General features: G+C 57.6%; 1 protein-coding gene and 1 long non-coding RNA gene across 3 annotated transcripts; one reads left to right on the forward strand and one right to left on the reverse strand.

Annotated features, from left to right (window-relative positions):
- Positions 1–5,932: 5,932 nt before the first annotated feature.
- Positions 5,933–22,004, reverse strand: INCENP (inner centromere protein). 2 transcript variants are annotated; one of them, XM_062623366.1, is made up of 17 exons: positions 21,739–22,004; positions 21,552–21,662; positions 19,961–20,733; positions 18,010–18,061; positions 17,829–17,862; positions 15,970–16,051; positions 14,960–15,011; positions 14,516–14,633; positions 14,294–14,428; positions 11,931–12,040; positions 11,468–11,588; positions 10,613–10,735; positions 9,938–10,110; positions 9,579–9,666; positions 8,537–8,635; positions 7,296–7,455; positions 5,933–6,242 (listed from the first exon to the last, which is right to left on the reverse strand). In XM_062623366.1, exons 1-17 carry the CDS (start codon positions 21,915–21,917, stop codon positions 6,028–6,030), a joined length of 2,625 nt encoding a protein of 874 aa, XP_062479350.1. In that variant the 5' UTR covers positions 21,918–22,004; the 3' UTR covers positions 5,933–6,027. The 2 variants fall into 2 exon arrangements, with proteins under 2 accessions (XP_062479350.1, XP_062479349.1); XM_062623365.1 differs by having other exon boundaries at positions 8,537–8,638; positions 21,739–22,001.
- On the forward strand, positions 10,916–13,414 carry LOC134166069 (uncharacterized). Its single transcript, XR_009965741.1, has 3 exons — positions 10,916–11,439; positions 12,106–12,188; positions 13,050–13,414. It is a non-coding gene; the product is annotated as an uncharacterized LOC134166069 (long non-coding RNA).
- Positions 22,005–22,420: the final 416 nt, after the last annotated feature.

Raw genomic sequence — 22,420 nt, forward strand, 5'->3', positions numbered from 1 at the left:
GAGCAGCACCACGGAGGTTTTCCTAAAGCTGCCTATGGAGAACCCCAAAGCAAACCCAGCTCGTGGATGCCCCAGCCCAGCTGCACCAGGAGAAGCAGCACAGGGCAAGGGAGAGCTGGAAATGAGGCCCCAACCGGACATTGCAGGGGCTCAAACCCGTTGCCATCACCACGGCACGAGGACCACAACGGCTTCCCCTTTGCCACAAGACCGAACAAGCACCAGGCTCCGGCAGGCAGCAGGAGCTGTGGAGCAGGGCCATGGGGTTTATTTCCTCCCTAGCAAGCCGCAGTTCATCACACGGATGCCCCCCAGCTGAGCCCAGCTCTTACCCCCCGGGGCTCTTCCACCCCTGCCCTGCTGAGGAGGTGGAAACCCCTGTGGGGGGCTCCCGCAGCCCTGGGTGACTGCGGTTAAGGGGGGTGCTGCAGCAGAAGTGATGCTGAGCTCGAGGGGAATCGACAGGATCAGGGAAAGCGGAAAAAACCAACCCAAACCCCCGAAAAACAAAGGGAAAAGGTCCATGGAAAGCTGCGAAGGCAAAGGAGGGAGAGGCAAAGGAGACCGGGGCTGGCAGCCTGGGTGCCCGCTGTGCCCTGCTGCAGGCAGAAAGCCCCAGAGCTCGGGGTCTGGCTCTTGCGTGGATTGAATCCATGGGGGGCACCGGGACCCTCTCCCGGGCACAGAGTGGGAACCCCCAGCCCAGAGCGGGTCGGAGCTCCCTGTGCTCCGGTTCAGGTGAGCCCAGAGACGTGCGTTCGATGCGAGGGGTTTCCCTGCTTTGGGGTTTCCCTGCTTCGGGGTTTCCCTGCTTTGGGGTTTTCCTGCTTTGGGGTTTTCCTGCTTTGGGGTTTCCCTGCTTTGGCGTTTCCCTGCTTTGGCGTTTCTCTGTCACCGCGTTCTCACCAAACCGAGCCTCAGAAAGGGCCTGAAAGGCTTCAAGAGACCCAGGAAAGAAAGTGCCGCGGGTCACAGCTGAGGGGGAGCAGGAAGGGAGTGAAGGGCAGAGCTCACCCTGACGCCAGGATCCCAGCCTGGTGCGGGCTGAAGGGACCCTGAAGCTCATCCAGCTCCACCCCCTGTTCCCTTCGCTTCCCATTCATTCCCATCCCTTCCAGGCTTCCAAGGGGTGTTCATGCAGAGCCGCTGCCAACCCTCTTGCACAATAGTTCCCTATTGTTTCCCCGCTCCTCTCCTGCAGTTCCCATCCTTCAGGACCTCCCCTGTGTTCCTGAGCCCCATGTTCTGATATAAATACATCTGTGCACAAAGAGGAGGCTGCTGCATGGATGGAAACAACCACCCATTAGGGAGGAACATCTCCAATAGCTGCTCCCACTGCTCTCAGCCCAGTGGCACATGGAGAGCCTGCCTCCAGGAATGGGGCACCGGCAGCTGGATCCGATGCTGATGATCCCTGGAATAACACCAGTGCCAGCCCTGGACTCTACAGGAGCGAGCTGGGGATGGACAACGGGGCTGACCTGACAACAGCCAGATCCTGAGCTCCAGCAGCCCAGGGGCACTGCCGCCTCCTCCCTTTGGGTGCCTTCCCTAGGGAAGAGCCCTGCGATGCCGGGAGGTGCCTCCTGCATGGATGGACTCTGCTCTGCAGGACCCGCACCGGGGCAGCCCCTGGGATGCTGCTGCTGGGCTCGCAGGTGATGCTGTTACCTGCTGCTGCCTGCATCCGGCAGAAACATCTTCCTGCCATCCTACTGATCCCTGTCAGTATCCCTAATCCCCTGTTGAGGGTTCTGAGCCCGATCGGTGCTGGCCTTGAGGCTGTGCTTGCACTTTGCTTACCTTTACCTCTCAGGTGCTTTTGCCATCCCTTGACTGCCAGCAGAGGGTTTCATTGGCATCACAGTAAAACATGGGGCAGGTCACCCACGTCCCGTTTGGAGGGTGAAGTGGTTGTGGAGGATTCCAGAGAAGGGGAAAGGGGGGGGTATTTTCCTGTTGCTTAGAAACCAGGTTCTGTTCCGCATGGAAAAGGCTGTGATGCTTCCTGAGCGGAGCCAGACTGTGTTCCACAGGACACAGGGAGAGGCAAAGCTGTGCTGGGAGCTCATTGCCCCTGGGGGAAAAGCAGAAGGACTTCAAGTGGTGCAGGTCAGCAGGGCACGGGCTGGTCCCTGGTCCTTGCTGGTCCCTATTTCCTGCTGGGCCCTGTTTCCTGCTGGTCCCTATTTCCTGCTGGTTCCTGGTCCTTGCTGGTCCCTATTTCCTGCTGGTCCCTGGTCCTTGCTGATCCCTGTTCCCAGCTCGGATTCCAAGCTGTGAGCCTCAGGGGTTCAGCCTGGGAGCTCCGGGCAGGTTTCACCAGCAGCTGCCCTGGCAGGAGCTCATCCCGATCTCTGCATCCCTGGAGCTGATCCCACTGGGAGGGAGCTGTTTCCACGTTCTTGGATGTGAGACACAGGACACTGAGTGCCGCTGTGAGAGAGCGAGGATTTCACATTGGCCCGCTGAGGGGCAGCAGCTCAGCAGGGCCTGGGGTGGGAGGGAGCGCATCCTGCCATGGCCGCGCAGCCCGGCATGACCCCCCGCTGGGGCTGGTGCATGAACCCGTGCCGAGCGCTGCCGAGGGCCCGGTGCTCCGAGGGGAGGCTGCAGCAGAGCAGCTGCTCCGGTCCCCACTGCCCAAACAGGCAGGACCCCCCAGGAGACGCTCTTGGATGCAAACGAGCTTCCCGGGGCCCTGCACAGCCCCGGCGGGCCCCGAGGTGGGAAACCACTGGGAAATCTGAACCCCTCGGCAGGGAACTCTAATCCCGATTTTCACCGTAAGCTACTTACGGACATCTGGGATGTGCCTGAAAGCCTCTGGTTTCCCTGCCGCTGGCAGCAGCTGCCACCGGGGCACGAGGATCCGATTTAGTAAATGATAATATTTCATGGTAATCCCTGGACAATCAAAGGATAAAATCAGGACTAAGCCATGGGACAGACGCTGGTGTGCTCCAAGCCCCTGTGTCCAGCCTGGCTTTGAGCACTGCCAGGGATGGGGCCGCCACAGCTTCCTCAGCACCCTCACAGGGCACCAGCTCCGGGATCGCACGTTCACCACGCAGTAACAATACCATTCCTCTCACTGGGGGCATTTGGCTCCAGCCGTTCCCTGTGGCTCCAGGGAAACTCTGTCGGTCTGGAAAAGACAACGCAGACTGGGCTGTGCTCTACCCCAGTGAAGTGCTCTGATGGCCACGCTCACATCTGGCAAACACCACCTCATTCTTGTCCTGCTGCATTGCTGTCCTGGGTTCAGCAGTAGCAGTCATGTTTCTCCTCCTTGGTAGCTGGTGCAGTGCAGTGTTTTGACTTTCGGCCTGGGAACAGAGCTGATAACAAGGATGTTTTGGTTTGGCCAAGGACTTTGTGAGCCTCATGCTCTGCCAGGCAGGAGGGGAAGCCAGGAGGAAGCAGAGGACACCTGACCCAAGCTAGCCAAAGAGGTATTCCATACCACAGCACGTCATGGCCAGGAGGTAACTGGGAGTTAGCCGGAAGGGCTGGGAGTCTGCAGGGTTGGAGGAGGTATCGGTCGGTGCTTGGCTGGGCTGGGGGGGGGCAAGTTATCAGTCAGCTGGTGGTGAGATGATGTATTCTCTTCCCTTGTTATTTCCTTTATCATTATTATCACTGGTGGTAGCAGTAGTGATTTGTGCCATACCTTAGTTACTGAACTGTTCTTATCTCAACCCGGGGGAGTTGCATTCTTTTCCATTCTCCTCTCCGTCCCTCTGGGAGTAGGGGGAGGGCAAGAAGGGGGGGGGGTGAGTGAACGAGTTACCTGACTGGGTTTAAACCTCGACAATTGCCTAGGCCGGGCTGGGCAGAGCATTGGGCAACATAGACGAGGGGGAAGCATCCCCGCCCATGGCAGGGGTTGGAACTGGATGATCTTAATTAATCCCTTCCAACCCAAACCCTTCCATGATTCCAGGTCTCCACTGGGCAGGAGCTGCAGGGATGGGGCAGGCGGATCTTGCCATTGTCACCTCTTAGAGAGGGGCAGAACGGCAGGGCAGGGGCAGAGCAGGGGCAGGGCAGGGGCAGGTTCAGTGAGGGCTCTGCGCCCACAACCAGGAGCCTGCCCCAGGTCCGTGCTGAGCCCGTGCTCCCTCGGGAGCAGCTTGAGCCCTGCCCGTGTGACCGTGACTGAACCCCAGCCCCGGGCAGGACCGCACCAGCCCCGCGCCTCCAGGACCCGGCTCCCAGCATCACCCTGCGCCGGGGCGGACGCGCACCGAGAGCTCCGGGGAAACAGCAGTGAGAAAGGGGGAAAAGCCCGGAATCACGAGTGGGAAAACCTCCCTTAAACCCCTGAGCCTGGAACCCCTGCGTGCGGCCCCTGCTGCTCCCACAGCGTCAACAGCAGCGCTCCAGCCCCGCGCCATGACCAGAGCTCCTGCTTCAGCTGCTGCCAGGAGCCCCGCTGTTTTCGGCCGTTCCAGGGTCAGCTCCAGAGGAGCTATGGGCGCCCATCCCTCAGCACGGAGCCACTGGGATGCACCATCAGCCCAACTGCCCCTCTCCCGACCTGCGACTTCCACAGGGCTGCCAAAGCAGCAGCGTTCCCCCCTGTGCCAGGGGCTCCGAGGTTCTCCATGGGCACAACTTTCCCATCTTCAGGAAACAGAGCAAAAAGCAGCCCGAAAGGACAGATCCCAACCACTGCAGGTGCTTCCCAGTGCAGAGCTACGACGAGGCCACACAGGAGATGGTTTAAGTCACTTTTATCAGGGTCAGACATTCCAACAGCGTTTGACACAGGAGCTTTCTTACAAACAGGTCATGCTCATGGTGAGGGACAAAACTGGATGCACAGAGAGTGGGGGAACAACCCCCCCCCAAGCTGCCCGGGCTGCACGCAGAGGGCTCACACACATCTAACACGAGGGGTACGTACACACAGGGGCCTGTCCTCGGGGGCTGCAGCCTTTAGAGCAAATGAAGAGGCAAGAGAAAGGGAGCGGAGGGAAGAGCCACGGAGGCTGCAGAATTCCACAGCAGGCAGTGATGCCCTGCAGCTGCCCCAGGGAGCGGGTGCTGTCCTACCCCCCTGCTCCTGCTGTGCAGGAGCTCGTGTCTGTGCCACGTGTACAAGCAAGGGCTGAAAGAGGGAGTGCTCCCAGGAGCTGCTGTGCTGCTGTTGGGAGGAAATTGCTCTGGAACAGCCCCTTTGGCACTGCACTGAGGAGAAGTGCGGAAAGGCCGAGAAATAAAACCAGCCTTGATGCTGAACAAGGGAAAGAGCCAAGGGGTGGGAAGGGAAAGAGGGATTGGGGTTAAAAGCATCCCTGACACCAAACCCTGGGCACAGAGAGGGGGTTTCAAGCAGAGGAACAATCAGAACCTTTGTACAGTTTCTAACTGAGCCTGGTACTGGACCCCAGGCACCCCTGGTGATGTGAGCACACCGGGGTCCCGCCTGTCCCAGCACCTAAAGAGGGGTCAATAGAACCCTCAGCACCACCAGCACCAGTGCAGCTCATGCATGTGATGGCTCTTGGGGGCTGGCATGCAGCTGGGAGATGAAACCACACCACAGCTTTGCAATTTGTAAGGATGGAGGAGGCCACTCCTGGTGGTATCCCCTGGAGACACTGAACTCCGGTACCTCCTGGAGAACACCAGCAGTGCCCTGGCTTCACCCCAGACGGGTGCAGTGGCTCTGAGCTGCACAAGAACTCTGCCTTCAGCCACAGGACAGACACATAACCTCTATCTGCCGCTGGCAGCTCCTACCAGGCCTGCTTGGCTGAAGGGGGGAGCATCACATGAAGCTTTAAGTGATGCACTCATGACCTAAAGGTCTAGGTCTTTGCCAGCCCAAAGTTAAAGGTAAGGGGAGATGCATCCTTCCAAGGCCGCATCTCCCCAAAGCTTCCAGCTTTGCCTAAGAGAGGAAATGCAGGAGGCCCAGTAAGAGCTGACATTTATTCAACGCTAACACCTAAAGATTTACAGAGTGACGAGGAAGCTGCTCCCCTCCGAGCCGGCAGCACGTACCTGGGCCCCTCAGTACTTCTTGACGCTGTAGGGCAGCCCCAGCACAGGCTTGGCCCGCGGGAAGGGGGGGGAGTTCCAGACGGCGGAGCTCGTGCGCCGCAGGTACCGGGGTTTGCTCTTGTAGAAGATGTCCTGGAGCTGCAGGCTCGGCATCGTCCCGAACACGGCGTCCACGCTGGGCGGGTTGTAGTAGAGCTGCAGCACGGCCTGGTTCAGCTGGCTCCCTGCAGCGGGGCACAGGGGGAGCTGAAGCCCTCGGGGCCCTGCTCAGCCCCCCCTCATCGCGCCCGGAGCACAGACAGGAGAAATCACAGAATCCCAACCGGGTTTGGGTTGGAAGGAGCTTACATCACCCAGTCCCACCCCCTGCCATGGGCAGGGACACCTCACACCAGCCCAGGTCGCCCAAGGCTCTGTCCAGCCTGGCCCTGAGCACTGCCAGGGATGGAACATTTACTTCCTTGGGCAGCCTGTGCCAGGGCCTCACCACCATCAAATCCTGGCCCCAGTTCAAGCCAAGAGATTCACCACAGGTCACTCGGAGAGGGAATATTGTGTGCACTGATTTCAAGAGACAGGGCTCTGCAGCCCTCCCTCCAGGCACATACCGGTACTGTCCCCAGAGCGGGCTCAAACTGAAACAGGGGAGACTGAGCTGAGTTCTGAGGCAGAAGCTCTTCCCTGGGAGGGTGCTGAGGCGCTGGCACAGGGTGCCCAGAGAAGCTGTGGCTGCCCCATCCCTGGCAGTGCTCAAGGCCAGGTTGGACACAGGGGCTTGGAGCAAGGTGCTCCAGTGGAAGGGGTCCCTGCCCGTGGCAGGGGTTGGAGCTGGAGGAGCTTTGAGGTTTCTTCAACACAACCCAAAACCATTCCAGGGTTCTCAGTTACACTGGGGTAGGTGACATCACGGCATTGAGCATTTCAGAACCAGAACAACCCCAGTCTGGATCCTGGTCCCTGCCATCTGGCAGAACTTTGCTTTTTAAAGCCAAACCAATGTCAAAGCGGGCTCAAGGCCAGAGCAGCAGCTCACAGTCATGCGTTTCACGCCAGCAGCCCCCTTAAGGCAGTTTTAAACAGCATTTGCTCCCCAACACTGTTGTAAGATCATCCCCACGTGGCTGAAGAGCCCCTGGCTCTGCACTCCAGCCACGCTGCTGGAGACCACTGCATTTACCCAGTGCATGCACCAGGAGGACCTGCTCCAGCTCTTACACCAGCTCTTACTGCCCACTGGAGCGAAGCTTGGAGGGTCTGGGACAGGTACCAACACGTACTTGAGGCCCAGGCAGGGATGGGCTTGCGAGGCTGGCTTTCATCATCAGTGGAGTCATCACTGTTCACATCCATCCCATAGCTGGTTGAGGCCACCACGGGCGGCTTTGGACACTTGGGGCCCTGTGGAGTCATCTGGTAGGAGGCGCAGGCAGGCGAGTTCTGCAAGACAAGCGTGTGCCCGGCTGTCAGAGGCAGCAGCACCGCATCGCTCCCGGCGCTGCAAACACCGCAGTGTCCTGGAATTGCAAGTCCTGGGCTCTGGCACTTCCAAAGCTCTCACCAAGAGCTCGCCCCAAGCCCCCAAGCCCTGCTGCAGTGAAGGGATTGCACTGCTCCTCCTGTGTGGCCAGGCTGCTCCATCAGCCCTGTGGGACGTGACCACACCGGCTGCGGATGCTTCCAATATACCCAAGTTCCCTTCCATTCAATCAAGGCTTGAAGGGAGCTGTTACATCCTCAGAGCGGGAGCTGAGCCGTGGGCCCTCAATGCTCTGCAGCTTCTGAGCTTTAACACTATGACTGGTTATCACCACATGGAGAACCCGCCTGCAAAGCGGGGGACAAGCTGCTGTCGTTTTTATGGGGAGAGCATTACTGAGAAATGCAGGGGGCGAAGGCTCACCACCCATGAGACACGTCTCTGGAGTCGGGCTGAGCTTTCCTCCCCCCCAGGAGGCTCCTGATGACTTTCTGCCCATTCGCATTAACTCAGATTTGCTGGGCTTGCATTTAAGGTCACAACACGGAGCTTTGCAAGGAGATCAAGACCCAGGGGGTTGGTTTCAGAGGGGAAGCCTCCGCGCTCAGCGGCGGGTTTGGCTCCGGGCCCATCAGCAGGGCCCCAGCCCAAGGCTATTCCCCAGCCTCTGCTGCCACCCCGTGGCTGGTTTCAACCCTGAACCTCAGCAGCAAACCCAGCCTCTCCCTTCTGCCTGCCTGCGCAGCTCGCTCAGGGTTTCAGGAGCAACAAACCGCAGCAGCCGCTGCCTCATCCCGACAGGGAAGCCCTGGGGACCGCTTGCCGCTGCTTCCCTTCCCTCCTTTCACTCCCCAAAAGCCACTTAAATGCTCAACACCAGCAGGAGTCAACCTCAGGTGACCAGGAAAGCAGTTTACAGAATCCCTTTGCTACCGAAAGGGGACAGGAAAAGCAGAGGGTCAAAGTGCTTGGAGCAGTGTCAGGGCTGGGCTCCTTCCCTGCTGTCATCCCACAAGGAATCTCACTGGGGAGCAGCGTTACCTGCTGCTGTGTTAGGGCTGCCTTGCCAGACTGCTGCTTCTCTGCCAGCTTCTTCTGTTCTTGCTCCTGCCTCTTCATCTCCGCCAGCCTCTGCTCTTCCTGCTGGGAAGCCAACACCACAAGTCAGCCAAGCAGCCAGGCACCAAGCAAGCCATGCTCTTAACCCGGGGGGGCATTATTTCTGATATCCAAAAGAATATCCAAGCATTTCAGTGCAAGTCTCTGCCCTGGTGATGCTCAGGAGCACGTTGAGCACGGGGCAGACAGCAAACAACCAACACAAAGGTCTGAGCTTTCCTTGGCAAGTAGCACAAACAGAGCAACACTCCCACTTCAGAGCAGGAGCTGCCTTCCTCTGACAACAGTGACCTCATGCTTTGAGGAGCTTTGCACCAATTGTGTCTTTGGGGTATCAGCACTGACAGCAGCTGCCATCTGTGCTACAGGGGAGTTTTTCAATACCTAAAGGGGCCACAGGAAACCTGGAGAGGGGCTTTGGCCAAGGGCCTGTGGGGACAGGCCAAGGGGAATGGCTTGAACCTGCCCGAGGGGAGACCGAGATGGGATCTCAGCAGCAGGGATCTCAGCCAAGGCACCAGCACTGCCCCTTCACCACCAGGCAAACCCTCCTGCTGTTATTGAGTGCTGGCCCCAGGGCTGCAGAAGAGCTGGCAGAGGCTGCTCCTGTGCTCTGCTGAGGGTGGCACAAACACGAAGCTGAGGCGGAGCTTCTGGAGAGCCTAGCATCAGTTACTGTTTGCTACCAAGAGAGGTACAGATGCACCCAGCACAGACAAGCTGAGAACCTCCCTTCGGTTCAGTGTGTGTCACCTGTCCTTTCCTCCAGCAGGGATGCCATGCAAAGAGAGCCAGCCTGCCTCCCAGAGGGACAGGGGGGACACCTTTGCCCAGCTCAAATGCAGTAGGGCCACAGCACCCATCAGGGTTCTCAATAGCTGCACAGCTGAGCTGCCCCCAGCAGGAACAGCTCCTGCAGTCAGATCCACGTGGCTCTGCCCATCCACAACGAGGGAGCACTTACTTCTTTCTTCTCCAGCTCCTTCTGGAGTCTCAGTTTAGCAGCCAGCACCTCCTTCTTCAGGCGGGCAGCCTTCTCCTGCTCCCGGAGCCTGAGGGCCAAAGCAGAGCATTACCCTCACAACCAGGCCGGGGCACGCTCTCATCCCGAGCCTGCACCAACCCCTTGGTTCCTCACAGCTTTTCAGGGCGCTCCCACCAGAGCTCCTGCATTACTGAGCCCAGAATGTCTTCTGGCAGCTCAGGACCAGGACATCGTGCTGCGAGCACAAAGTAGCTCTTCACTGCCCGAGTCTGTCTCTGTTCCTGCTGCTGTTCAAAGCCCCAGCACAGAATTCAGTGCGTGAGTGGATGTTGTCTTACTTTTCTGCCTGGATCCTCTCCTGTTCCTTCTTCCTCTCCAGCTCTCTCTCTGCAGCCAACTGCTTTTCCCTCTCCTGTTCTGCCTGTCTCTGCTCAGCAATCTTCCTGGCACGTTCCTGCTCCTCTTCCTTCCTCTTCTGCATTAGCTCTTTGTGCCGACGTTCCTCCTCCTCCTGGTAAGCCCAACAAGGCAGTTACTCAGTGTACAGGAACTGGCTCTGGCACAAAGGAGCAGGAGCAACTTATTCAACCCAGAGCCTCCAGTTCCTATTGCTGCACAGTGGGGAAACAACTTGGGGCTGAAGTCCCAAGTGCTTTCAAGGGAGGTGCTATTTCAGTGTTGGCCTCTCCCTGCCCACAGTGGACCCCAAAGGGCCTGGTGGCCACCACAGCCCCATCTCTGGGACACAGGTTTCTAGTGCAGAGATCTTCATCCTGTCAATCACAAATTAGGGTCTTTAGTGAGACTGTCCAGAACTGGAGAAGGAACCTGGGTCACCACTGACAGCTCACAGCACCCTGGCAGGAAAGGTGGGAAGCACAACACCGTGGAGGGCTTCCAGGACAGAGGCTCTGCACCTCCCTGATCTGCACTCAGCTGGCTCTTGTTAGCCCTCCTGTTGCAGGGGCTGTGGCCATTCCACCTGCACCAGGAAGAGGGGCTCCAGCACAGACCTGCTGCAGGGCTCTCTGTCTCCTGGCCTCCTCCTCCTGCCTGCGCCGGGCCTCTGCCTCCTCCATCTTCCTGGCAGCTGCTTTCTTTTTGATCTTCTCCTCTGCCAGCCTTTCCTCCCGCACCTACAACACAAACACACACAGACACACGGAGCCAGCTGAGCACCCGGCCTTGGGTGAGACTGCCCTGTCCCTGGGGAGCACCACAGCAGGATGCAGAGCTCCCATCCCCTCAGGGGGCCAAAGCTTCTTCCTTTGCCACCAGGAGCCAATGGGACCTGTACTTGATTTGAAAGGGCAATGACCTTTTCCATGGGCACAGGAAGAGCTGGGGTATCGCATTCTACACCTCAGACCACAAAAGCCATCACAACATACTCTCAGAACCGGGAATAGGAAAAGCAGATGGAGATAATTGAAGCAGACAAAGGACTGCTCTGCTTGCATGTGCAAATTGCCTCAAAGTCTCAGACCCCAGAGAGGGGCTGGAGGAAGTGGTTTATTTTCACCTCTTCCTCTATTAGTCAGATGGGAGAACAGCTTCAAGACCAAGCCTCACGGCCATTAGTCTGCTTTAGCTACTGGAAGTTCTCTCATCTAACAGCGCCTTAATGAAGCCCATTTAGAGAATCACAGCTCTGGAAAATCAGGGTTTCAGCTGCTGTATCCACGACAAGGCAGCCACTCAATCACCCAGCTTCTGGAACGTTCTTTATCCCACTATTCTCCAGCTCATTCTCTGGATCTCAAGCAGCCTCAGCTCCTCTCTCTCCACAAGGCACATTTGCGTGGCATCACCTCACTCAGCAGAGCATCTGTGCTCCCCAGTGAACTCTGCAGTGCGCTGGGCCTTACCTTCTCCGTCTTCTCATCAAACAGAGCTATCTTCTGCTCAATCCGCCTCTTCCTCTCCTCCTCCATCTGCTCTGCCCGCTCCCGGGCCTGCAGCACCTTCCGCAGGCGCTCCTCGCGCTTCCTGCGGGACACAGCCCAGGCTCAGCCCCGCAGCCCAGCCACCGGAGCTCCTTACACACACACGAGCCCACAGAACGGCTCGGGGCAGCAGGGCCTTCATACGGCACCATTAAACACCAGGGGTACTTTTAAGCCCCAAGACCGAGGACCTGAGCCAAGAAGCAGCGGCCAGGACGGTTTCACTTGTCCTTAGCCCTCCCAATGGAGAAAAGAGCAAACACTTTGTGGAGGCAGAGCGAGACAACTTGTGCTGCCTGCACGGTGTGTGCAGGATGAGAGACCTGGCCCTGGGGCCCTGCAGGCGCAGGGAGCAGCCCGGCCAGGGCAGAAAGCCAACACTCACAGCTTGGCCTCTTCCAGTCGCCGTTTCTTTTCCTCCTCCAGCTTCTGTTTCCTCAGCTGCTCAGCCTGCTGCTTCTTCCTCAGAGTCTCCAGCTTCTGCCTCTCCTTTTCCTGAGGTGGAGTGAAATGAGATTATACTCCTGTGACAGAGCTGCTTTCTACCTCACCTTGCCCAGGTTAAGCAAGGGCCTGGAGATAACACCAAGGAACTGCAGCCAGAACCCAAGGATGCTGCCAGCAACCCTGGAGCAGAGCCCAGGTAGCCATTGATGTGGTCATGGGCGCTTGGGAACAGATGCAATGGAAAACAAGGCTGTGGTGTTAATCTCGGAGAAGCTGGGAAGCTGAAAAAGAAGCATCAGCTCCTGAAGGCCAGGCAGCTTCCGCAGGGATTGCAGGCAGCTTCCCCAGGGACTGCAGGCAGCTTCCCCAGGGACTGCAGGCAGCTTCCCCAGGGACTGCAGGCAGCTTCCCCAGGGACTGCAGGCAGCTTCCCCAGGGACTGCAGGCAGCTTCCCCAGGGACTGCAGGCAGCTTCCCCAGGGACTGCAGGCAGCCAGCACTGAGGCTTGTGCTGGTAACCACCAGAAAAGCAGTGCTGATGCTTGGCAGTGCTGGTGCTTGGCAGTGCTGCCAACTCCCTGCAGTGTGCTGGGACAGAGCCTGCTCTAGGAAACACCTTGCTTGCCTCAAGTCAGAGCTCCAGTGCTGTCCCTGCCTCCCACAAAGCTTCCTCTCATGGTGAACCACCACCACCTGGAGGGCTCACAGCTCCGTTCAAGCCCCACCTGTCAGGCAGGCAAACCCAGGGCATTCCTGTCCTTCTGCTAAGCAGTCCAGCTAACTGGGCCCAAGAACACCCTCATTAGAAGAACACGATCCAGCCATCAGTCCAGTACAGCAAGCAGACCGAGATAAACTAATTTAATGCCAGATTTGATACTGCAGATGCCCAATTACAACAGGCCTGGTCTCAGCACAAAGCCACTGATAAGCTCGGTGAAAGGTTCAAGTGATTGCCTTGTGCTGGGCTCCACGCTGTGAGTGATTGGTGCTATTAGCATCTGAGCTGGCTGATTTGAAACTAATGCTCGTATCTTCCTGCTCTGGTGCTGTTTAGTTACATCTGGCTCCCGCATGGAAAAAGTCCTGAGGGGAAGCTGCCTGTGCTGGAATGAAACCTGAAATAGAACATCCAGGACAAACTGGCCAGAAGATCCCTTCCCGTCCCATTAGCACCACTGCCAGCACAGACACCAGCATCAGGAGGAGCACCATGAGGCTGAGGATGGAGTCCTGCTCTAATCCCTGCTGACAGACCTCTCCTCTCTGCTGCAGCACAGCAGGACTCTCAGCAGCACAACCCTGACACCTTTAAACAACAAAAAAGTTCTGGTATCAGGTTGCCAGAAACAAGCTGGATGCAGGAAAACCAGTTCCTGCAGGATGCCCTCCTCTCTCTCCCCACTCTCCTGCAAGTGAAAACATGCTGGGTATCAGCAGTATGAGCAGCCTGTGCTCAACATGGCCCTAGGTGCATCTGTGAAGCTACACCCTTGTACCTTGTACACTGACTTCTCTTCCCAGTTAAAAGCAGGTAAGGAAGAGCGAGGGCTGCCCATCAGGGGTGGATGCAGGCAGTATTCCTCCCGCAAGTCCAGCCCATGTAATTAAATCATAATTTAGGACCAAACTGTCCTGTGAAAACTCCCTTTGGAAATCTAGAAGCAGATCTCAGATCCCATCCACCCAAACAACTGCTCTGTTTGGTGCACGGGGCTCCCTCTGTGATGCTGAGACCATCACTGTGGCGTGCGTAGGGCAAAGGCACCAGCTGCAAACAGCACAGGAGTGGATTTGTCTCTGCTGGTTGCAACAGTCACACAACATTAATGTTGATGCCCACTGGACTTGGACACTGGCACACTCGTCCCTCTGACCCAGCAGCCTCCCATTCAGGAGACCTGCTTCTTCCTGCTTCAAAGGTCTGGAACAGCTCAGACCATCAGCAGTTTGGATTTGAGGCATTTGCTCAGACATTCGTCAGAACAGTCCTAGAAAGGAGACTTTGGACGTGAGACTTCAGTTGTAGACACATCTCCACTGCAGCATTCAAAATCCCCTGGATTTTCGTTTCCCTGTTTTCATTCCTCACTTACTGGCGAATACCACAGGGGAATGGTACAGCAACAAAGCCCAGAGTCCAAATTAGAGCCCCTTAGCAAGCTGACTAAGCAGAGTCTTGTGTACTTCATGTAAGTGTAAACAGCAGCCTCTGGTTACTTTAAGATGGGTCAAAAAGTTTCTTTTCACATCAGCTGACACCCATCAGACCATCACATCCCAGCTTCCAGCTTTGCTTACCTTGGGATCGGAGCGCAGAGGGGTGTTGTGCTTGATGAAGGACTTGATGACCCCATTCCTCCCCACAGAGCACGGTGTCATGAGCAGCTGGTTCTTCTGCACAGTGTGCAGGAACGTCTTGAACGGCCGCACAACCTGTGGGAGGAATGCCAGGGAGGACCCTCAGGAGGCGGAGGGGGAGCAGGACCCGGGGCAGTTACATCAGGGGAACAGAGCTCTTACTTTGCTGGCTGGGAAGGTTGGGGACGGGGACTTCCTTCTCAGAGGAGAAAGCCCTCCCTCTTCTGCTTGCTGCTGGTCGTAGCGCTCATCCACAGCTCTCTTGTAGCTTGGCTTTCTCCTGGGAGAAAACCACAGCATCGTCCGTGGCAAATCCTCCATTGTCTCAAAGCCAGATGTGAAAGAGGCCATAAAACTACCCTAGCTTCCATCCCACTGGCTATGCACAAGGAGTCATCCAAGAGAAGATTCCCCACATGACAGAAGGTACAACTTAAATAAGATGCAGATTAAATCCCCCTTTCCTGGAGGCAGAGAAAGCCTATTGCGAGGGCTCCACAGCCACAAGACACTGAAGCCATTGAGCAACGTTTCAATGTTGAACCTGCTTTGAACTGGGCTATGGATCTCCCAAGGCACGTCCTGACTGGAATGATGCAAACGTACCTGGCGCTCTGGGGCGGTTGCTGGGCCTCCCCACTCTTATTTAAGTTGCTTTCTGAAAGAAAACACCATTACATTGTTAGTTCTAGCAGAAAAATACCCCTTCCACAGAGCTCTGAAAGCAGATGGGATTCAGCAGCCACTGTACAGCAAAACAGCCTGCCACAAGTCCTGCACAGCACGAGCTTCCCTGCTTCAGCAAGCAGCACACAGCACCCTTCAAACCTAGACACGTCTAGACACCTAGAGTAACCCACGTTACAGCTTGCACAAACACTGCCCAGATCACAGAATCCCAGCCTGGTTTGAGTTGGAAGGGACCTTAAAGCTCCTCCAGCTCCAACCCCTGCCACAGGCAGGGACCCCTTCCACTGGAGCAGCTCGCTCCAAGCCCCTGTGTCCAACCTGGCCTTGAACACTGCCAGGGATGGGGCAGCCACAGCTTCTCTGGGCACCCTGTGCCAGCGCCTCAGCACCCTCCCAGGGAAGAGCTTCTCCCTAAGAGCTCATCTCAGTCTCCCCTCGGGCAGGTTCAAGCCATTCCCCTTGGCCTGTCCCTACATCCCTTGTCCCAAGCCCCTCTCCAAGTTTCCTGCAGCCCCTTCAGGCACTGGAGCTGCTCTCAGGTCTCCCCTTCAGGAGCCTTCTCTTGTCCAGGCTGCCCCAGCCCAGCTCTCTCAGCCTGGCTCCAGAGCAGAGCTGCTCCAGCCCTCGCAGCAGCTCCGTGGCCTCCTCTGGACTCGCTCCAGCAGCTCCAGACACAGAGCAACCACTTGCTTCAGAAACATGGTTCAAGCAGGCCTCCCATACCCCGCAGCACGCAGCCCTCCTCCCTCACTACATCTGTCTCCATGTGCTCCCCAGGGTGGAAAATAACTCAAGAGGCACAGAACTTCCAAACTGCTCCTCTCCTGAAGCAAACCCTCACTCATCAAAGGTCAGGTCAGGCTCTCAAGCTGGGCAGCCAAGTGTTGAGACTGCCCAGGGCTCTGCCCCAGCCCTCCTGCGGGTACCGTTACTGCTCGTGCCCTCCTGCAGCCTCTTGCTCCTGTTGCCGGACTGAGAGCGCAGCGACATCTGGAGACTCTGTTGATCCTGCAGGAAAAGCAAAGGGGATTGAGCACAACTCACCCAGACACAGCCAGTTCCTGCTTCAAGTCCTGCTGTCACCGACAGGGATGCTGCCTGCAGAGGATGCAGCTGACAGTGGCACCCGGGCAAAGCCCTGAGCTCCAGCTGTGAAAACAGCTCGGGACAGCATCTTGGATGTTGTGTCACCACTGGGAGCACAGACACTGACAGACCCAAGTGTCTGCAACAGGGGAAGCACCCCCTAAACTGAACAAACTCAGACACTGGCACAGTCAGCAGCATGCAGGATCCTGGCAGTCACAGTTCTCCTGGTGAATGGACAGACAGGAGACAGCAGAGACAAACTGCTCATGTCCTGGGTTTCTCTGGGTGCTATTCACTGCTCTCAGGCTTACACAAGTGCTGCACTGATGGGTTATGTGCCTGCAGCAGCAGGGAACGGCTTTTGCCTTCTGCTTGTGCCAGCAGCACAAGCATTAAGCCCCACACTGGCCAGCCTGCAGCACAGCAGACACCGAGGAGCTGGGAAGAGAGGAACCTTCATCCTCCCCACAGGCTTCTGGCGGCTCTTATCCTGCGCAGGAAGCATCTCACAGCCTGACAGAAGGACTCATTAATTCAAGATCAGGCCTGAGGAGAATCTACCCTTTAAGTGGCAACATCCTGGTCCTGTTTTCAGCTGTTCCTATGGACAAAGACACTGCCTGGTTGGAGAAGGCTCCAAGTCACCACATCCTCACGGCTCCCAGAGGAAGTCTGACAGAAACCAAACCCCATCTGCTTTGCCAAGAAGATGCTGACAGATGGGTCGATGGGGCAAGGTAACCAGTGACAGGGGCTGAGCTGCAAGCTGCCAGCAGCAGGGGTGTAGAAATAAAAGGTGAGGATCAAGGATAGACCTTGCTACTCTCCATGGACTGCACTGAACTGATGGGTTATCGGGGTACAGAAACAAAAAGGCCCAGCCCTGCAGTGCACTTGGGTGTGGGTTGTGTTTTTCCTTTCCTTCTCCGTGTTTTCACTTTAAGCTGTTCTTCAGCTGGAACTCAGGCAAGCCAGAGATCCAGGGACACTGGAAAGCCAGGATTTATTGGAACTGCTGCAGCTGCACTGACAAGCACAGCCACAAGGCACATACAAGCCTGTCCCTGTTCATACAAGTGCTTAAGGCCACAGAGCTCTGCTCCATTCATTCAGCCTTTGCTTACTGGAGGTGATTCTGGACAAAACCCCGACATGAGCCTGGGATTTCCTCCTCAGGAGGAAGGAGGGAATCATGGAGGGATGTTTTGACCTGAAGGAGATTCACAACTTTCTGTGGTTGCCGTAAGCCAAAGTGAGAGCTGTGAATCACCTCACAGCTTGGTCAAAAGCAGCTTTAAAACTACAGGAAAACAGTGCACAACCTGCCCCTGAAAACAGCTGCCTGGACTGTGAGAAGGTGCTTTATGTGCAGAGATTCCGAATGGAAGCAGCAAGAGCCAGAAAGCAGGACCCACCTCGGAATGCCGGCGATCCCAGGGCTGGTCATCAGCACTGGTAGGCCCCAACCCAACTTTAAACCCTTGTGCAACATGATGGAGGCAAGGGCGTTCTGCAGTCAGAGCTTTGAAAGCAGCCGAGCTGGTAGCACCCGACTCCAAACGCCTGTGCTGGTGCCCAGAACAAGCCTTGGCACTCATGGGCCAGATACGATTCCCCAGTAACAAATAAAGGTGGGTTCAACACGTTCCTCTCAGGAACCCACCCAAACAGAAACACTTCTCTGCTCAGATCTTACCGGCTTGGGGGGGGTGCATGGTCCAGGAGAAGGCCTATGGGAAAACACAGAGAAAAAAGGCAGGTGCATTTAGTACCACCAGAGAAAGGGGAAGCCCCTTGGTACCTGCAAGCAGTAAATGACACCGTAAGTCCCCCAGGAGGGATATTAAGGATGAAGAAAGAACATAAAGGATTCTCACCCAGGTTTGAGAACCGTTTCCTCTTCCTCTGGTATCTCTCCAGAGCTGGAGACTGCAGAGAAAGAAAACAAACACCGGAGCTGTGACAGGCACAGGCCAAGGCTGTCAGGAGCCCTTGGGGCTGAGGTTATCCCCTATGGGTCACGCACACACTGCACCCAAGAGCAAGAGAGAAAAAGCAGCAACTGGAATGCAAGAGAGGAGGTGGTTTCAATGACAGAGGAGTTCAAAGCACTCATTAAGCACTTGCATTGAGAAGGGCTGGGCTCAGACTCAGGAGCAGTGGTTACACCCAGTGTTACTTAGGGTGAGTGCTGCTTCCTGCATGGAGCATCTGCTGGCTCAAGGGCAGCTCCAAGTGCCAGCACAGCCAGAAAAGGCTGCGTCAGGTGGTTTTTATTACCTTTGCTATATTTTTATTTATCTATTTTATTTTATTCCTCTATTTCCATCACATTACAAAGGTGCTGCTGCGCCTTCAGCCACTGCAGAGCCCCCAGGATCAGCCTTTGCACAGCCCTCACACCCGGGACCAAAGGAAGCACAAACACACGTGGGGTGCATGCACATGCCACACACACACATGTGCATCATCACACACACATGTGCATCATCACACACACATGTGCATCATCACACACACATGTGCATCATCACACACACATGTGCATCATCACACACACATGATGCACGCACACTGCATGTGCACCCCCCAGACACACAGAGAACCCCCCTGCACGCGCACACACACACACACACACACACACACACTCTGCCATCCATCAGAGTGCTCTGGGCTCACCCAGAGCTGCCCGGAGCATCCCAGCTCCTGTCCCTGGTACCAGATGTTTTGACCGGGCAGAATTGTGTCAAGCAGCACAGGAGGAGAAATAAAGCCCTGACCCCCCCTCAGGATCCCAGATCTGGACACATGGACCTGCCTTCACTGTGCAGGGAGCCCTCAACACTGCGCCGAGACACCACAGAGCTCCAGGCTGCCCTGCTCCCAGGAAACCCCCCCAGGATGCTGCAGGGCTCCAGTGCTGGAGGAGCACTCACCCAGAGCAGCTACACTGGGGTGGAAAACCCTTCCCTGCAGAGCAGGGTACCTCTTCCACAGCAAAGCAGGATACCCCTTCAGGAAAGGCACAAACCCCACTCAGCTGCACACCAACACCTTACACAGCATCATCTCAGCTCTGTGTGTTCTCCTTTCACAGCAGCTGCACAAAAGAGCCACCCCCAACATCGAATTGGGTGAAGAGGCTCTTTTGCATCCCCTGCATGTCAGGAGACATTCACTAGGCCAACATTTACCAGCTACATCTTTCCCTTGGCATGGAAAGCCAGAGCCTCTACCCAGCCCCTTGCTCTCCAGCACCAAACCCAACCCAACATTCCAGCACCACAGGAGAGCACTGAGATCAGTCTGTGCCCACTGCCTCCTCTCCTGAGGTGCCTCCACTGCACACTGTGAGTCTGGAAGACTTCTAATGCATTTACCACGTTGAGCCTCAGCATTCCCTCCTCAAGAGCAGCTCTGACAGTTACAGCCAGGCTCTGCCCAAAGGCAGCGAACCTGTGACAGCCACCTCATGCCCCAGGAAACACACAGGCCCCCAGGAGAGCCCACAGCAGCCACAAAGCCCTTTCACCATCTTCCTCCTCCGCTCTGGGAGCTGCCACCACCACAGGAACCCAAGAAGCCTTAAAGCTGCTCTCCCAGATGATTTACAAGGCTGAACTGAGTTCACAAAGTTACTGGGTTCCCTAGTCACATTGGTCTCTTGAAGCCAGAGCACATCCATGTTTCACCCCAGGAAGATCAGCTGCACACCCAAAGGGCAGACCTAGCCCGTGACATTGCTTTCCTTCGGCAGTGGGCAGCAGCAGGTCAACAAAGAGAGCAGGGAGGGCGCAAAGCAAGCTCAGTGGTGGTGCTCACACTCACCATCGATGGAGCTGGAGATCACGGACGACGCCCGAGCCGCCTTCCTCTTGATGGCCGAGCTCCTGCGCACGCTCTCCCTCCTGCTGGCCAGGGAGTACTTCTCTGCCAGGGAGGTTCTGTGGATCAGGGAGGCTTTGCCCATGAGGCTCCTGCGCACGGAGTGACGGCTCAGCCTGGAGCCCGTCGGGGTGCTGGGGGGGTCCCTCACGTGCCGGGGGGAGGCCTTCTCAGGGCCCCGCTGGGCCCCAGCAGAGTCCTCGGCCTCCTCCAGCCGGGTCTGCTCACTGACAGCGACCGCAGCATCGGCCGCCTCCGCTGCCCTCGGCTCGGGGGCAGCCCCGCTTGCTCCCACACCGCTTGCTTCGGGGGTACAAAGGAGCAGCTGCTCAAAGGCTACAGGCACAGGCTCAGAGGGGGATTTGGCTGCACTGCTTTCCTTGGGAGAACCATCCTGAGAGCTCAGGACGATGGGTGAGGAGAGCTGCTCTGCTGCTTTGGGAGCTCTCTCCCGGAGCGGTGTCACATCACTGATGGGATCGCTGGCATCAGCTTTCACTGAGGGAGCCTTCCTGCGTGCGTGCCGGACAGGAGGGGTCTCAGAAAGGACCTGGGAGCTTTTAGCCTGTGCCACCTGGGATCTTGTCACACGTCGAGGAGGGGAGGCGTCTTTGGCCTCAGCCATGACAAGTTCCAGGTTTTCTTTATTTTGGATCCGTTGGGAATATCGTGTGGAGGACACCAGTTTGAGACTGCTGTTCTTCCGTCTGGACAATCTAACAACACAAACACTGTGTTAGACTGCAACTGAATTCAGGAACAGAACAAAGCCCTTCCATGCACTTTAGGGAACATGCAGAGAAACAAAGCTAAAGCATCCAAGATGAGAACCCCTGAAAGCCCAACAACACCAGAGGGAAGTGGAACTTCCTATGAGGCTACAAAAAGCCATAGAAATGCTCTTTCTCACTGAGAGAGCTGGGCTGGGGCAGCCTAGAGAAGAGAAAGCTCCTTAAGGGGAAACCTGAGAGCAGCTCCAGTGCCCAAAAGGGCTCCAGAAAACCTGGAGAGGGGCTTGGGACAAGGGCCTGCAGGGACAGGCCAAGGGGAATGGCTTTACCCTGCCCGAGGGGAGACTGAGATGAGCTCTTAGGCAGAAGCTCTTCCCTGGGAGGGTGCTGAGGCGCTGGCACAGGGTGCCCAGAGAAGCTGTGGCTGCCCCATCCCTGGCAGTGCTCAAGGCCAGGTTGGACACAGGGGCTTGGAGCAAGCTGCTCCAGTGGAAGGGGTCCCTACCCGTGGCAGGGGTTGGAGCTGGAGGAGCTTTAAGGTCCCTTCAACCCAAACCAGGCTGGGATTCCACGAGATAACGACAGGAAGAGGAAACACAAAGAGAGAGATCGGAGCCGCTGGCCCCTCGCGGCGCTCTCCACGGCGCTCTGAGGCCGCTGGGCCGGGCCTTTAACCCGCGGAGCGCTGCGGGCAGGACATCGCCTTCGAGCCGCCTCCTGCGGCCGCTTCCCCCCCTCCCGGAAGCCGCGGAACCGGACCCCGCGCCGCAGCCGGGGTCTCGGCGTGCCGATCCCCCCCGCACCTCTTCCTGCTCGGCTCCTGGTTCTCCTGCAGGGCCGTCAGGCGCTTCCTCCGCTGCCGGCTCTTCTGCGACGGCGTCTTGGGCATCAGCTCAGGCTTGTCGCTGTAGTGGCTGCAAGGGGAGAGCAGGGCCGGGATGAGCGCGGGGCGCGGGGGGCAGCGGCCCGGGCGGGCAGGGGCCCCGCTACCTTTGGAACATCCTCTCGGCCTCCTCGCGGATCTCCGCCAGCCACACCAGGTCCACGTCGTCCACCTGCCGCAGGAGCTCGGCCAGCCGCTGGTTGCACATGGTGGGCAGCAGCGCCGTGCCCGCCGCCGCCGCCATCATCCGCTCGGCCGCCGCCACCATCACCGCCTCCGCCGCCATCGTCCCTCAGCCGCCGCCACAACGGCCCCGCCGCCCGCCTCGAATTCAAACCGAGCTCCGCCCCCTGCCCGCAGCGTCACGGCAGCGACAGCCTATCACCGCCGCGCCCGCCCCCCTGCCCGGCCTCCCTATTGGCTACATCGACACGGGCGCGCTCAAAATCAGCTCTGCCCAACAGTCCTTACTGCCGCGGGGCGCACAGCCTGGAAGGCGGGGCTAGGACGAGCGGCCAATAGGCTGCGGGATTTTAACTCCGGGGTAGTGATGGGCGTGAGCGTTAACCAATGAGAAGCCAGGTCGCGGGGAGCCGCGCGCTGTGATTGGTGGAGGCCCTGTTGATCTGGAGGCTGCAGCTGGGAGCCGTGTGTGCGGGGAGCGGTGGGCAGTGCGAGTCCGGTCCCGTCCCGCGGAAGGTCCCGTCCCGTCCCGTCCCGCGGAAGGTCCCGTCCCGTCCCGTCCCGCGGAAGGTCCCGTCCCGTCCCGTCCCGCGGAAGGTCCCGTCC

This window comes from Pezoporus occidentalis, unplaced genomic scaffold (assembly GCF_034315485.1).
Source record: "Pezoporus occidentalis ecotype Australia unplaced genomic scaffold, CSIRO_AGI_Poc_V1 ctg250, whole genome shotgun sequence".
Classification (NCBI taxonomy): Eukaryota; Metazoa; Chordata; class Aves; order Psittaciformes; family Psittacidae; genus Pezoporus; species Pezoporus occidentalis.